The sequence below is a fragment of the Aythya fuligula genome, chromosome 5, assembly GCF_009819795.1.
Source record: "Aythya fuligula isolate bAytFul2 chromosome 5, bAytFul2.pri, whole genome shotgun sequence".
NCBI lineage: Eukaryota > Metazoa > Chordata > Aves > Anseriformes > Anatidae > Aythya > Aythya fuligula.
Window position 1 is genome coordinate 64001669 of NC_045563.1, and position 17552 is coordinate 64019220.

At 37.4% G+C, this 17552-nt stretch overlaps 1 protein-coding gene across 9 annotated transcripts in view; it reads right to left on the bottom strand.

Annotated features, from left to right (window-relative positions):
* Positions 1-17552, bottom strand: part of GALNT18 (polypeptide N-acetylgalactosaminyltransferase 18) — a 309298-nt gene that overhangs the window by 215005 nt on the left and 76741 nt on the right. For 3 of the 9 annotated variants that reach the window (XM_032187758.1, XM_032187759.1, XM_032187761.1), the window contains one exon: positions 1666-1931. In XM_032187758.1, coding sequence (XP_032043649.1) covers positions 1666-1900 — 235 coding nt within the window. In that variant the 5' untranslated portion in view covers positions 1901-1931. Of the gene's footprint in view, positions 1-1665; positions 1932-2072; positions 2387-16399; positions 16441-17552 lie in introns of those variants that run through there. The other 6 variants (XM_032187764.1, XM_032187766.1, XM_032187763.1 and 3 more) reach the window with 5 other exon arrangements.

Below are 17552 nucleotides of genomic sequence, written 5' to 3' on the forward strand. Positions count from 1 at the left end.
AGGAGTAGCTCAAGCAAAAACTTTACAGCAAACTACAGATAATTATTATCTAGCCCAGCTATTTGGCAGCTGGTTTATTCAATTTATGGTAATGAAACCCAAACTTATAATTTCTTAAAGCTGACCTTCAAATTGATAAACTTGAAGCTAACCCAAACCCCAGTCAAGTTTGGACTATTCCTTCCAATGTCTTCTGTGAGTTCTGCAACATGACCCAGAATTCATAACATCTCACAGTACTAAAGCAAGATCTGATTAAAATAACATCTTATTCTGCAATCCCTGCCACAGATATTCCTTGTGAAACTCAGTTACTATCAAGTAATAGTACTATATACTAATAGTACTTATTACCAAACTGCTTGCTTATTTTTGGAATATTCTCTTCAACTTTCATACAAATGTTATTTAAGAAAAATATTTTTTGGTTTGTTTTTTGTATAGTCACAAGTTGTCACAAATTATTTTTATGCTTTAATCCATGCAAATCCATCCCTTTCTCTATGACTGAGAAGAATCACTGCCCAAAGTAACAAGACCATATGGTCACTATTACTTTCCTTGAAAAGAAGACTATCAGAACTTCACACCTACAAAACTGGAGGTATGCTCTAGCCCTATTTGGATGAATTTCCTGTATCTAGCTCTTAATAGCATCTTTTGAAAAACTGCTGCTTTCATACATGCTTCCACAGTGCACTCCACTGGCACACAGGAAAAACAAAATATTTTTTCATTTATTTTTCAGTAGTCAGGAAAATCTCAAGGACTGCATGAGAGAAGTTAAAACTTGCAGGAGCTGCTGTAACTCATCCTCCAAAACAAAACGGGGGGGGGAGTATTTTACTCGTTTACCCAAGCTGACAAGACTGTCTGACAAATGGAGGTACGTGCAATCTGTACAGTGATGTGTCACATATTAAGAAATAATACAAGCCACAGAAAAGCAACTGGGCTTTAATAGTGCTGCAAACTTGTGAGCATTGCTAAGCGGGGGAAGCCCAATTCATACAGGATTAACCACCCTGCCCACTCCACCCCTCTTTAGACTGCCAGAAGAGCAGTTGGCCAAAGCTGCCTAGAAGGAGGGGAGCTTTGGTGCACTGGTGATAGGTATGCTTTGCTCTGCCTTTGCAGATTTAGGAGAAACTCGAACTGGGATTTGAACCTTCAGTAGAGGTTATGCGGAAGCAGAAAAAGATGGTTCCTCTAGATCTCTCATTTACCCGCCACCCTCCTTACTATCCAACCCACTTAGCAGACAGAGGGAGTGACTGTATGGCACCATGCAGATGTTGAAAATATAAAGGAAGATGCTAGTTAGGGATCACTCAGCAAAGCAAAGACACCAATGAGAGACTGTCCCAGCTAAAATCCCAAGTGGCTCCCACCACTACAGCAACACTGAGGGAAAACCTTGAGCACACCCGGACGCACACGCTCTCCACACGGACTAGCAGAGTCAGGCTTACAGGGGGAGGAGAACAAGAATTCCCCTCGCGGCAACCCATTTTGGCAAAAGCAAGCAACAAATACGAAACAATGACGAGAACAAGACACACACAAACACACACACACACAAGCCAAACGCGGCGAGAGGGGATGGAGGGCGGCACACGGAAAGCTTCGGGTGGGTGAGGGGGAAAGCAAGCGGGGGGAAGGTACCTTGTATGTGCTGCTTGATGACATTTTCCAAATGGTCCAGCCTTTCTATAATCCTTAAAGTGTCCCCTTTGTCTTCCTCTAACTTTTTTTCCGAGATCGGCTCCTGCACTTTCACATAAACACTGGCAATGTAGTTGGTGACCCAGCCCACGTACAGCAGGCAAACGATGTTAGTCATTCCACTCAAAATCACGCAAGTGGACACTAAAGTTTTGGTTTTCCTGGTGCACACCATCCTGAGATCGCTCCATATAGCTCCAAAAATCCTGCGATCCAAAAAAAAAACAAAAACCGCGATGAAAATAAATCCTTTCTCCCCCCTCCCCGAAGCGGAGGCCACTCAGAAGTCAGTAAATTTCCATGCAAAAAGTTCTCCGATCCACAGAACAGAAATATTTGTCGCCTACCTAGAAGGAGAGGTGGGGGTGGGGAGGGCTGATCATTAAAATCCTGGATTTTAGCACATGCAAAGAGCTAAAACTTTGCGATAGCGGTGGCGACAGCAGCCCGCAAGGCGCGCCGACCGGCGGGCTGCCCGCGGCTTTTAAGCACCGGGCATCACGGCGGCGAGCAGCCCAGCGGCCGAGCGCTGCAAACTTTGTTCCCTCCGCCGCCGCTTCCCATCGCAGCCAGCCCCAGCTCCACGATCAGCGCCGGGAAGCGGCTCGCCGGAGAGCGGGGCTCGCTCGGCCGCGGATTGACAGCCCCCGCCTCCAATACGGAGCCCGCCCTGGCGCCGAGCTTGCTGCCATCACCGCACGGCCGGCGGGGGCCCAGCGGGGCGGGGTTACGGCGGGGCCCACCTGATCCCGCGTGCACACGCAGACACACAGGCTTGGAAATGCACATAAAGGCAAAATTCCTCTCAATAGGAAACCACGCTGATTTGAGGGATGGTGCACAGTAGAAGAATCTTTTCCATTCCTATTAGATAAAACCTATGGTAGCAAAAAGGTGACCTTATGACTGTTTTTTTTTTTTAAACATAGTCTCAAGACAGAAATTTAGCGTGAATGTGACCAGTAACAGGAACAAGGAGGCAGCTGTTAATACACTAAAAACTATTTTAAATACTATCCAGCAAAAGCTAGGAGCAGCAAATGCTTTGTCTCATGCTGTAATTTTACATATGCAGTAAATATGAGTCTCTTCTGCTTCATTAGTCGCACCCCTCAACTGACATCACCCCTGCTTGCGTGTGGAAAGCACAGCAGCTTCCAGGAGTTACTCCTCAGTCTCCTAAGCCTCTCTGAAAACTAGCTGAAATTTGGGGCAAATGGCAAGCATTTCCCCAGTGATACTCTAAAGGAGACCATCATGACAGAACTCCTTTGGAAATTAGATACTATAACTCAAGGCACTAGAATGTGAAAAAAGAGCATACATTTACATTTTAAGAAAAAAAAAACATTTTAGTACTACAGGCAAGTTTACTAGATAAACCAGTCAACAAACAATTTTAAGCTTTATAAATACAAAATAATGATAGAATACACTAATCCAGCCCCATCGCACAAGTCAATTGTCCTGCTGGTCTGTGATGATCGTTTGCCTATAGTATCATTTATTTTCCCATTTCCTGTCTTTATTCTTCAATGTTGCAGCTCCACATCTGGTAGCAAACCAGAAGCAGTTAGTGCATGTCACTGATGCCTTTAATAACAGTGTTATCTAGACTTGCTTTAATCTTTGTGAATTCTGCCTGCAGTGAGAAAATATAAATTCTTCAGCCCTGGCTATTTAGGCAGAATCGGGACTTAGCTTTGGGCTTCCCAATTTAAAGCAAAACTTACCTAAAATCAGTCCAGATAAGGGACACGTAATGCTCATTAAAAGTCGTATTTTCCATGGAGGTATATAAAATGTTAACAAACAACTGACAGCTTTTATAAACAAACATGAGTGGGTGTTGTTACTAATGACTGTCAGCAAATCCATAAGTGCCGTGGAGGTTTCAAAAAAGATGGTTAACATGTCTCACAGGCCTAATCAACTGCTTATAACAGCACATAATTGATTACCTTATTATTCTAGTAACTATTAATAGTTCATTAGCCCTCTGCTCCCAATAGTTTTCTGATCACATTTAAAATATAGTTTTATATATGGCTACATTCTCCTACCACCAAAGCCGCACTCTTCAACAGTAGAACAGCAATTCCCTGTCTCCTCGTTTGAGCCTATGTTTCACTGAAGCTAGTGTTAAAACTGTTTGACTTCATAGCAAAACCTCCAGTTGCTTTAATACATTACACTGGCTTTCACATCCCTGCTAATAATATTCTGGACTGGTCTTTTTAAAACTTCTATATTTTTGTTCCTTTTCTTGTGTGCATGTTTTCGTTTGTTTGCTTTTTGTTTTTCCAAGTTTATTTAAGTGTCTGCTGTTCAGAAGTTGGTCTTTTTTCTAATTTTGATTTATTATGTAGTATCACAATCCAGACTTGAGACTCACTTGTGCAAGGTATGATACAAATACATAATCAGTCTACTTTTATAATCTAATTGGAACAAAACCAGGAAAAGTACCAACAGGAGAAAAAGATATGGTGCCAGCCTCACATTATAGTCAGGGAGAAAACTGCAGGTAGATAGGGTAATTAAAACAAAAAAGTACAAATTATGAGGAAAGAACAAGGTCTAAGAAACTTGGTCTCTTAGATCTCCATGGTGTTTTTGAAATTTCTAGTTCAGGTATTTAAACTTGAGGCAGTGAAATCTACTGTGCAGGTCATTAAACTACATGTCTGATTTCATCCATGTCCTGGTATTGATCTGCTATGTCATGCTATGCAAATTATTTCACTTCTGTTTCACTTTAGATAGCAGAAAAAAATATCTTAGAATTTGTATACATCACAGGCTTCAATACGAATAGCCCCAAACCTCACAACTGTAATAAGATATCATTTCAAACAGTGCTAAGGAGACATTAACCTTATAAGATAGTAAATACAACCACCACTTATTATACGTTAGAGTGTTCTGTAAGAAAGACAATTCAATTACTATTTGTTACCTAGCATTACAGTTACAGGGAAGTGAAAGGATGGAAAGAAAGATATGTTTAAGAACTACATTTTTATTGGTGAATTTTGATGCAAGCTAAAGCATTTTTAGTAAGAGGGTCCTTGAAGAAAAAAGTAGTGAAGCATCACAACCAACATTATTTACATCCCATTTTACAAGAACAGGTTTCTTACACCTTGTAAGAGAACAATGGAAAAGCTCAAGTTTTAGCATTATTTTGACTGCATTCTATTCAGATTCTTAGCTGAAATACAATTAGTTTATGGAGATAAAATCTTTGTTATTATCTAGTCTGAGCAGATGCTCTTGCATTACTCCTTCCCTCTCCCCCATGATGATCATATAATTTGGAAAGATGGTACAAAATTCCAAAGGCATTCAAGAAGTAATGCTGAATTTTACACTGTGGAAAGAGACAACCAAATACATATAGAAAATTCTGAATTAATCTGTGCAGGCATTTTTCTCTAGGGTTGTTTGTTTTTTGTTTGTTTGGTTTTTTTTTGAAACTATGATGTCCAAGTCTGTGTGCACACAAATCAAAAACTATCTGGCTCTTCAGTATGTATTTACCCCTTCTGAAGATGAGCTCTTTCCAACAGCTCAAGCAACAAAGCTGTTTCTTTAGCTCTTGAAAAGATAGAGCTTCCTGTATTTTGAAGATAAAGGCCATGAGCTCAGCCCCCAGGTAAGTTATCTGGTGATTTTTGGTATATGTTGTCCCTAGTCATCTCTCTCACTAAATTTAAACCAAGTTACTTTAAATTATATAAAGACACATGCAGGCATTGCAGAGATGCCTTTGCATATTAGAGTTGTGTTTTGAAGTAGCAGATTTGTTGCATGAATGTTGTAGATAATGAACATGAACTAATAATAAAAAAAAAAAAAAAAAAAAAGGAATGGAAAATAGGAAAGAAGCTGAACGGATGAAAAGTGGGGTGGAGGAAGATAAGGTAAAAATGCTGCTTCTTTGTTATCCTGGGATGTGTTATTATGATCTTTATTCCTATGCCATTTTTAACTCCTCCCTATACTCTTTCTTTTTTTCATGCTTTTTAGTGTCCATATCTGCTCTCTTTCTTTTCTTTTGTTCCCTGCCATCTTTCCCCTTCCCCATTTAAAAATAACTACCTTTAAGTTTACACCAGTTCTGTTACACTTCACCCTTTTCTGACATTGTTATGAATCATCGGTTCATTTAGGTTACACAGGGTTTTATTTTTCACTGCTTAGAAAAGACTACCCAGCAAAGCAACAACTACTGTAATCTCATATTGCCAAACTGCACTCTCTCAAGGAGGAAAGGTAAGGTGCCATCCAACTCACGGACACTCAATGACATTTGGATGGCTAACATCCATGAAGTACCATTTCAAAACCATTCACCTAGTGCTGAAGAAGGAAATAAAGCAAACCAGAAGATACAGGAACAAGACAGAGAGAGCTATTTCAAGTTGAAAATAGAAATGGATCTTGTCTCCTGGACTGAGTGCACTATCAGTGCACGTAAAGCCATGTGAAAACATACCACATGCAAAAGAAACAGAACAGAGTTAGCAGAAACATTAAAACATCTTATGTACAAAAGCAACCTGCAAGTGATAGGGGTAGATTAGTGCACATCTTCCTCTCCTTTATTTTCAGATTCATGCTTTAGAAGATATTTGTCATCCCTCTTATACGGTTCCTATAAAATTTGTCTATAGCTTTTAAGTTTTGTTGTTTGCTGTTGTTTTTCTCCAGATGGTAATTTCCTTTCTCACTGATTGTGAGGCTTATCTTGTCCATTTGTCCTTCCAAGATGGTTTTCCATCCAAAACATCTAAAATAATTTTAAAAGTAAATTGATCTCTGCTATGCTGTTTTTGTCGGTTACTTTTATGCACTGATATGATCTACTGTCTTCTAGCAGCTCACATTGCACTACTTATTTGCCACAAAACTCTCAGTTAATTCATCTCAAGTGAACTGTATGACCAGCAACTCACCAATATGAGTAAAAGATGCAACATATGGCCTTTTGCAAGTGGCCAATTACAGTTGGTCAAGGGAGGCACTAAGTTCTGTTCTTTTCAAAGTTGCTGTGTGTCCACCCTCTGCCCCCTAATAAAACAACCATGTCCCTAAGCACCCTCAAGTGTATTCATTTTTAGGTGTTAAACCTCAGATATACTTGAAGCAGATTTCCAGAGGTTGTGGGCCACTCAATCTCTGAATCTCTTCATGTTCAGAAGCAAAAAAAGTTAGGAAATATGAAATCATTTGTAGTAACTAAAAATCTCTGCTTTCTCAACCCTGTTGTCAGTGCTGTTTCTTCTGTCTTTAACTATAAGCACACACATCTTTGCAATGTGTCAACCAAAAACTGACATAATTAAATATCCTATTTCCAAACAATGTCTAGCTCTCAACATTTAAAGACAAGAACAGTTCTTTTGTCAGGCTTTGCCTGGTAAAGCATTAACATGTTTGATGGCTTAAAGACTTTCTGTGTCAGAGGTTGCAGCCAAGCAACTGCTTACACTAGCCATGGCTTTGTCTTTACTTCACAAGTTGATGTAATCCCTTTTTGAATCTGTACTCTCTCTTATTCCAAGAAAAAGTAGTCACCTTTTCACCTGTTATTTTTCAGACCTACCATAATCCTTCTAAAATAACTCTTGCCCAACCTGAGTCTTGTATACACAGCCCCTTCTCACATGAAAGGAACTCCATACTTCAATTACTCTGTCTTAATATTACATTAAATTATAGATGGTTAGAAAAAAATGGATGACTTCTGTAGGATCAGTTAATTATTCATCCAGAAATTATAAGGAACCCAGATGGTTCTGCTTTACTGCTAGGGAGGACAGACTACAGAAGAATAATCCTGGAGAAAGCAGTTGTTTTAATTGATCCATTTTCCAATCAACATTATTCCAGTCTTTTTAAAGAACAGTTTCGGTGAGCTGTCATTCAGATAACATGACCCTCTGTTCATGTTATTTTGCCAAAGTCATGTCCAAGCATGTGATTCAGGTGAAATATGGATTCTATACCTTGAGACTTGAGACACTTTTCTAACACATTATTTCATCGGGTTTAGCAGCCACAGCCTAAGCAAACCAACATATGCATATACCTAGAACACATTAGAAATTTATTGTGTTTTTTGTTTGTTTGTTGTTTTAATTTTATTTGTTTGTTTTTTTAAGGAATTGAAAAAGTCTTCAGTTTGGGAAATTATGGGTGGTTTTTTTTTTTTTTTTTTTACTTTATTTGTTTTTGGTTTTTTATAAAGCATGACTATGTCCAGGAGTAAGCTAATCTCCAATCCATTCACTGTATTAATAAATAAATAATGAAAACAAACAAAACCACACCCCAAACCAACAACTTTGTACTACTTTAAAAAAAAAATGACTCCACAGCAAGAAAGGTTTCAGTCTACTTTGGTATTATAACACCTCTTGCAGTTTGAGAAGAAATTAAAATTTTAATTTCATTGGGCCTGGAATGTCACACTGGTCTGTGCTGCAAGAACATCAAATAAAAGTAAGCAACGTATTAATATTTCTGTAAGACTTCTCTTTTTGTTTTAAAAAGAGACAACTACAAAAATGGGGGGGGGGGGAGGGGGGGGAGAGAAAGCCAAGAGGAAGCCTGCAAAGATAAAAATCAGTTAAAATTAAGACTTATTTCAACAGTCGTTACAGAACCACCAGCCTGTACAGCTCACTTGGTATATGATTCAGAAATTTATATATAAAGAGTCTTTAGTACTTCACATGGCACTCCTGATTTTAGACCTGCAAAAGAGTATATATAAAAAAAAAATTATTATTTTTTTTTTAATAAAGAAAAGGGTGGTATCCATTAAAAAAAAAAAAAAAAAGACACTTCAGGAATCTCATATGCAGTTCCAACCAGATTCTTTCCTTACTAAATAACAATATTCCAGATGGTATATATTTGAGTCATACAGGCACACTCTTTTGATGTACAACAATCACATTCTCTGCTTTTTTTTTTTTTTTTTTTTTTTTGAGTGGAATACATATGCCCTATGGCCTTTGGCATAACAAATCAAGCTCACCCCCTTCCATCTTTTAAATGTTCAACAGCACTACAGTATGGAATTAGAACATAGCAGTAAATTTCATTTTTAAGACAGTCCCTTATCTCAGCCCATCCTGGGGTGGTCTTATATTAGTTGCATCCTCCACAAGAAGGTCAGAAAATGACTCATGATTATACTATCAGAACAACTGGCATCCACATAACTATTGGGTCAGTATGCTTGCTGAAAGACTGAAAGTTTCTCGTTCATATTTTCTGAATCAGTGGCTCTCAAAGCATTTTTAAAATGCCATTAGATAAAACTTACAACACCCCTTTGAGAACAGACAGCAAATACTTGTCACATTTTTGTGGAGCTACAAATTAATGGATGTCAGTGCTTGACACAGGTCAGACAAAGTTCAATACAGGCTGCAGACATGCTTCAACATGTTGAGATGATGAAGCATGAATAGTTCATGAATGTGAACTATTCTGATTCAACGGATCTGAACGGTTACATGGATCCAACCTAGATAAATATCTTAGCATTTACTTTTAAAAATTAGATGTCTTGAAAAATCATCTTGTCCATTCTGCATCATACCTGGCACAATTAGCAGTGGAGAGCTCTCATATGCCAAATGAAAAACCGCCTTTCAACACTGGCTGAAGAAAAAGTAAATACCTACTGAAAAGCTTCCTGAAGTCTGCAATGTAATTTGGAGATCTTACATCAAAAGAATAACCCCAGCCCCATCAGATACCAGTTACAGAAAAGAAATGGAGAAGAAGAGGGAGAGAAAACCACACAGCATAAATGAGAGCTATTTGTGTAACTGAAGAGAGGACTGATTGACCTATGCTTGACCAAATCTCTGAATGGTCTGTATAAATGAACAAGTTCTGTTACTAAGTTAATCAAAACCAAGTGGGGACTAGCAATGGGATTTAAAAAAAATCTAAGCAACCTGGAAGCATAAAGTGCATTAACTTTTACAGAGGCTTACCATATGTATTGGAGCCCAAAGAATTAAACTGGTCAAAAAAATAAAAAGTAAAATAACATCGTACTTGTAACATGAGGAAACAGAGCACAAGTTTCACTGAGATTTGACTTACTTTAAGAGGACTGGGCTACTGAAGGTGTAAGCATGAAAAGCTGGAGTGAAAGCAAAAAAAAAAAATGAGGACTTTAGAGGAAAAAGCAATTGTGCAGCTGGAAATATTACTAGAACTGTGCAGAAAGTCTAGATGACAAGTTTAGGTGATTGTGAGTTATGTGAAGCAAGGGAAAATATTGTTCTGTTGTATTTCTGTGGGTTGATGGTACAGCAGGTTGAAATAAAATGCTGTTACATAATCTGGAAGATTTCCAGTCTGGAAACTGGCTTCAGATACAGTTAATTCTGGGCCTACAGAGTTACACCTGTTGTGAATTATAAAATTATTTACAGCTTAATTTACAGCTTGAATTTTTATCAGCACAACACACACACATGAACTGCAGCTTCTTCAGACCATGTAAGAGCTACACAATGTATTTTGTTAGCAGATACATAGCACTTCACTAGTCCAGCTTTTACTGTAATGGTCCTATGCCAGACTGCAAAAATGCTCAGGCTTTTTTTCTTCCCCTCTCTCCCCCATGTTTTTATTTGTTTGTTGTTGTTATTGTGTTTGTTGTTTTTTTTTTGTTGTTTGTTTTTGTTTTTTAAACTGGAGGACTACAATCAGAACACATTTTTATTTATTTACTTTTATGTACTGAAATGGTTTCACCCTTCCTTGTATTGTCTTTTCTTGTCAACTTCAAAACTAAACAGGATTCTATTGTCATTATGGCCACCGTTTTGTCCTTTCTCCTTTGCCAAATTCACACTGTGTGTCAGAAAAACACATTCATAGAATCATTTAGGTTGGAAAACACAAAGATCATTAAGTCTAACCATTAACCTAGCACTTCCAAGTCTACCACTAACCCACATCCCTAAGCACCACATCCACACATCTTTTGAATACTTCCAGGGATGGTGACTCAGCTACTTCCCCAGGCAGCCTGACCCAATGCTTCACAACCCTTTCAGTGAAGAAATTTTTCCTAATAACCAACCTAAACCTCCCCTGGCAAATTTATTCCTTTGCTAGTCTTAAATAGCCTGCACATTAAGAATGATCACCTTGTTTAACAAAATCACCTACTTTCACGAGGCTTAAGGCAAAGAAGGGTGTGAATTTCAACTTGCCTCTCCTAATGACACTTCATAGTGTTTCCAGTCAAGGAAACACCACCAATCAGCAATACAAGATCTTTTAGAAAAGCAAGCAGCTGACTTTCAAAAAACTACAAGACAATTTGGGCTTAAGAGTGAAGTACAATCTGTTTAAATCATATCACCTCTCTCCCTCCTTAGAACATCCAGCTGTGTGTTTAAAACTATCCAGTCTAATGATGCGGATTTCCTTAGACCCTTTCTTGTGATTCAGCTGCAACAGCTTCTTGCTAAAAATATTCCAACTGGAGCTGGAAGTTAAAATTTTCAACCATCAACTAGAATAATGTAGCTGACATGTCTTCAGGCAATTGCAGTGTGGCATCTACAGACAGCACTGTGCTAAAACACAAATTTTATTTATCTTTAACATCACCTCATGTTCAGACTTACATATTGTTATATTAGCAATATACATAGGCCAGAACTGTTGTGCCATCTTCACAGCAGCAACTCAGGTTAAGCACAGCCATAAAATCCTGCGAACCAAAACACCTTTTTTCAACGCAATAGGGAGAAGGGGAAAGAATTCATCTGAAATAAATCAGCATAGTTCTGTTGAAACCATAAAAGAACATCAGCTTGTATCAGCTAAACATCTGAGTTCCTTTATTTCATATCTTGTTCATTGAAGGACCTTCTAATTTGTTGTAGTTATTGTTACAGGATGAAGTTTACAATTTACACAAGTCTGTAGTGAATGCAAGGTGTCCAACCTAGCTGTATTTCCAACTGACAATTTACTGAGGCTTGCAGTGTTTCTACCTACCAAAATGTTTGCTACTGTTTCAGAGGTCACTCAGCATATATATCCGAAGGGAAATTATAAATCACAGGGAAAGACTAACAAGTTAACATAACATCATCTACTTTACACTGACGTTGGTATAGATGGCCTGTGGCAATATGTTAGGAGAATATGATGTTAAGAAGAAAGTGCAATATAGGCCATAGCAGATTTGTTCTGTGTGGAGTTTGCTACAGAATTTGCTTTCTCTGTAGCTTGGACATAACGTAGTTCTTTTAGCCACGGAAATTCTGCCTAAGGCTCAAGGTGCTATTTACTACAGTCTCATGCTTTCTACACAGGGCTTGCCTCAGCAAATTCAGTACTTTCACCGAAGTGTTACAATGGTTTGATTGAAAGTCCTTCAGAAATAAAAATTTTAACTCTGAGAATTAATATGTATTCTTGGTGGGTCATTACTCCTAAAGAAAAGTAGGGTAAAGTGTCACTACTAGTAACTCCCTGATGACAGTCCTTCCTCCTCCTGTATCTGCATTTCTCAAGTCAAGTCCCCTAGGAAAAAGACAATATAGAATGAAGATTCACATACTGTTTTGCATAGTAAACAGTCCATACAAATAGTATTTTAGGTTCTTCCAGTGGAAAGTAAAGACCAAAGGGTAGACGGGGTGGAAGATTATGAGAAAATATAGGAAAACAACTCAACCTTTAGGAAACAGAAAAAAAGAAGGTACCCAAAAAATTGTATTTAGCAAAATTGCTTCTTCATCCAGTAACACAAGATATAAAGCTGTGTTTTTTCTCTGAAGAAAAGGACCCCTGGACCAGCTAAAGAGAAGCATCAAATTTTTGGTTCATTTTCTAGTGATACTCATTTATTTTACTCCCTGTTCTAAAAGACTTGAAGTACAAAAATGTTCCAACGTATTTTTTTCCCCAGCTCAAGCAATTTCCACCAGTTTTCACTTAAACTACCCCAAGCCAAGCATTATTTCATTAAAATGCTGTGTTCTGAGGATGACTCAAATAATCAAATATATAAATATATAGTCAAATAATATTTCTGTAAAGTATCCACAGAACTAAGTGATAGCAGGATGCAGAACACACAGCTAGCTGTTAAGAGCAGTAATAGCTGCAGTTGCCCTTTCAGATGATAGGAAAAACAGGTAGCCATAACTATGGAGTTGTCATCATAGTGTTTTTTGTTGTTGTTGTTGTTTGTTTTTTACCAGTGCCTTCTGTTTGCTATTCAGGATCTGAATACAAGTTCATTGCTATTCATTTCTCTTAGTAATTTGTTTTTATACAAGTGCGTTTGGTTCCACTCCAGTAAAATGGTATTTAAAACATTCAGCATACAGCAATTTTGTAACTTTGGTGTTTTGTATTAGTGTATCTATTGGTAAAATGTTTTCAAGTCAGTTTGTGGTAAAGAACTAATAAGATGGACAACATTTCTTCTGTGGTGCTAACAGCTTAGGTTTGTTGTAATTTCTTGAAGAGTCAAACTGACATCATCCTATACCTCTATCACCATCTTGAAACTTCAGTTGGAAGTTTTTTTACAAGGCCTGAACACAGAAGTTAAATTCCCTTAAATCTTGAAGGGTAGTACAAATACTAAGCTTCTCAGAAAATTCTGGGGGAAAAAAAAAAAAAAAAAAAAAAAAACACCACACTACAGTCCTCCAGGAGGAGAAAGAAGACTATTCACAGTTTCTTGTTTTGTTTGGGAGGTTATTTTGCTTTAAGGAAAATATCTTAACAGCTGTGAAAAACACAAAAGGAGTAAAAGCAAACTGCCGCAAGTCCCCTTCATTAAGGCATGTTTTCCAGTTCTCCGTGTCTAGAAAAAGAACCTAGGAGAAAATCTGTACTATTCCAAGGCTGCTTCATTATTTTTGTTTTGCTTAAATGAGGCAACATACATCAATTCAACAGCAAGAAAGAAAGAATCCTCTTTTTCCTCTGATGTGTGGATATAGGCAATGAAATAGCTTACATCTTGGCTGAGATCAAAATTTCATCATTACTACTGCCATAGTGAGATAAAATATCACTTTGTTGATCAAAGGCTAGAGAATAGTATTACTATAGACAACAAGCAGGAAATATTTAAAACTAATTCATGTCTACTGTTAAGAAGATACTCATTTATTCCGATCAGTTTAAAAAAAGGAGAAAACAACTCCCAATGACTAAAATAACTACATTATTTCTTTAAAGGCATTAACTTTAGGCAACACGCAGCACTAATACAATGAATTGAGAAATATTCATTTCTTCCTTGGGATAATTTTCACAAAGAGGGCAAGCATCACTCTCAAGTCTGATTTTAAAACTTTTGCCTAAAATCTTACTAGTTTGTTTCTTTCAAGCTTTTACATAGAATGAATGCTTTTTTGTGGGAAAAAGCATTTTAATTAAAAGCTTTGTTTTGCTTTTTTTTTTTTTAAACCAATGTAAGGTTTGATTACAAACCACGCTAACTTAGAATTCTTTTCTTACTAAGCAAAAGTTTTAATGCTGCATATGTATGCTGCATTAGTACTAAACTGCTTGATATTCCTACCATGAAATAAAAAGAAAGGTCTATTGGTTTATTGATAACAAATGTGTCCTTTAAGAGAAAAGAAACCATGGAATATTTTAGAGAGAAACTGATCCAAGAGCAGGTTTACAATCCTGTAGGACATTAAGACTTTTTGAAACCATAGTACCTCTACCAGGCTTTAAAAAAAAAAAAAAAAAAAAAAAAAAAAAAGAGAGAGAGAGAAAGAGAAAATAACACTGTTGTATCTCAAAACACAAGCCTTTAGAAAGCATCTGAAACATTTACTTCCAAGTTTTAATCCATCTTTAATGGATATCCTAAATCAAGACACGAGATGTCACATGCTTTATATTCATCTTTATGAACTGGAAATAGAATACCTTTCATACCAGATTGGATATAAAGCTCTTGCACTGTTTCTGTGTTGGAGAACATCATAAACTCAGAAATTTTGTTCTGCAGCTGGAGTTCAATTATTTTAAATAAAGTTTGGTAGTTTTTAATTTATTGGACATGGAGCAGAATTATGACTATGCTTACAGCAATAATGCTGCCCAGAATTGACAGAAGGGACAGTAGAAACTCCTCGCTATGTATATGTATATGGCAGTACTTGGTTGCCAAGCAAGGCATCTGGGTTGCATGACAAAATCATAACCCTTGCTAGTCTGTGTCATTCTGTCCTCCTCTAATGACAGCACTGCCTTGCAGACAGGTTAATGATCCTGCTTGCTGCTTTGATCAACAAAGCTGGCTCCTCTCCCTCAGGCACCAGAGACTCGAACAGATCACTTTGATTTCTGCTGTTTGACTTAGAGAAAGAGCATTAAAGTGGCATCAGGGCACAAGAATAAGACTGAGCTTACAACTAGTAGAAAGAAAAAGAGCAGACAACTTCTCCAGATTTTAGAAAGGAATCTAGGGAGCACTGAAGTTTGATTCAAAATATATAAAACCCTCCTTAAACAGGATCCTCCTTAAACATCTAACATTAATGACACCTTTGCTTGTTTTTAATATTAAAGGCCTCTGCCTTTCCTCACCCTTACTTGTTAGGTGACCATCTTCATCAGATATCAGTCTCATGTTTTCCTTAGACCTCTACTGGGTGTTGAAATACTTGAAAAAATCCTTTTTATTGTCTAACCCCACAGTGGCCATTGTCAACTCAAACTGAGCTTTGGCTTTTCTTGTTTTCTCCCTGCAGATATGAACTCTATAATCTCCCTGTGAAGCCTGACAAGATTGCATACTTTCTTTTTCTGCAGAGGAGAGGTCTGGCACCTAAAATCTTATCTGAAGTTGTAGAATTGGCAAATAAATCATGATTAGAGTCTCTGTTTTCAGATTGCCTTCAAAAAGCAAAGGATTTCCCTTAAAATCTTTTATATCTTCCCTCTCATTCCCTTTGTCCACGCCCCACCCCATAAGTATTCCCTCAATGTTTTAAAGGTTTTGATGAGTTCCAGCTAGACACCCAAATCAGGTAAAACCTAACTAGCAGCTACTACGCTGAGTTGGAGGTAAATAAAAATAACAATTCTGCAACTGCAATTCTCTCTCTGTTTTTATTCATGAAATTTAAGAACCGCTGAAATTGCTAAAAATACGTTTTGTGTCACTGGCAGCAGAAATCTAGAACTGAAATTTTGCTAGGTGCCATTGCCAAAAGCTGCATTCTTCCTGCAATATAAGTATCTAGCAGAGCTGAAGTAGAACACAGATGGAGGCTAAAGGAGGCTTAACACCACTGATTCATGCATCACTGCTGCTGGGCTTTGCTGAACATTTCATTAGGTTGCTTTCTTTCCAGTAGGCTAACACAATGAATCTAAATCAGAGACCAATAATTTCATTAACTGATTGAAGCTGGTTGGATTGGAACATCAAAGATTTGGCAAGACTAAATTAGAGGCTGTATATTTACACAGTGTTCTCTGTTAGTGAAGAATGACTGAGGCAGTGTTCATTCATTAAAGGAACTTATTGGACAGTAAATTTTATGTCTGTTCAAGTCAAGACTTTTTCCAAACATTTAACAGACAGCTCAAGTATGAAAAAAGGGAATCTACTACCGCTTACCTAAAAAGCACTATTTGGAAGTCTGAAGTTGTATCTTTGTCCTTCACTGGTTACAAGAAAAGTCTTCATCTTATAGCACTATCTTTCCTGGAGGGCAGTTTCCACTACCCACGTATAAACATTAAATCCTGGTGGTAAAAATTGCTTCTTTTCTCTCCGAGTTGCAGCTGCAGATAGAAAGTTTTCTTGAGACTAATAGGATTGTCTGACAGTTAGAGAATTATAATACTGTTAAACCTGATTGCTCAGAAAAACCAAGAAGCTATTTTAATAGAATGTTCCCTTTCAGATCAAGCCTATAGAGTTATAGATTGAAACAATGACTCTTACCTTTTTATATATTATATTTCTTTGGTGACACTAAAGCACCCCATTCTGTGGCTATTACTCCCCCTCAAAAATAAGGATTTAAAAACTTGCAAGAAATTAGATCAAAAAAAGCATCTAACTACATCAAAGCTGCTTACAAAACTGGAAGTATGATTGTATTTGGTATTCTACATGTTCAGGCAAAATAGTACTTGTTTGTACTTTTATTTACCATGAAGAATATGTGTTTTGAGTTTCAATGTTATTCTGTAGAATAAGGATACAATGGATCCAGCTATTTGCTCCTTTAAATAGTTTTACACACACAGTAAGAACTCAAGATTCACTCAAGTTAGATTTCTCTTAGTATTGGTTTTAAGACTCTGCCTTCCCCTTTCCCCCAAAGTTCTGTTTTAACAGGCATCATAAGCAAAACAGCCCAGAAGACTCTCATGTACCTTCATTCATTGTCATACAACACATAATTAATTTGCTAAGGTGGGCATAAGACACATGCAAGATATATCTACAGTTTAAGAGTTAAACAGTTTCACTTCTTCTGGGTTTTTCCTGGAACACCTGGAAGTCTCATGAGAGATTTTGCCTTCAAAAACAGCAAAAAAATAAGTGACTGCTTAGCAGCCAATAATTAAAAGACAACTACGCATTGACAACCAAGATGGCATTTTATTGAAAGTTTTATACAAAATGAAGGCAGAAGCCCAAAGAACTTCTCTATTGTTATTTCAGGGCTAAACCCGGCACCCTTTTATTAACAGACATTTTCTTCAGTAGATATTAAATGAGATAAAGGTCACCTTCTCCAGTTACTGAAGGCAGGCTT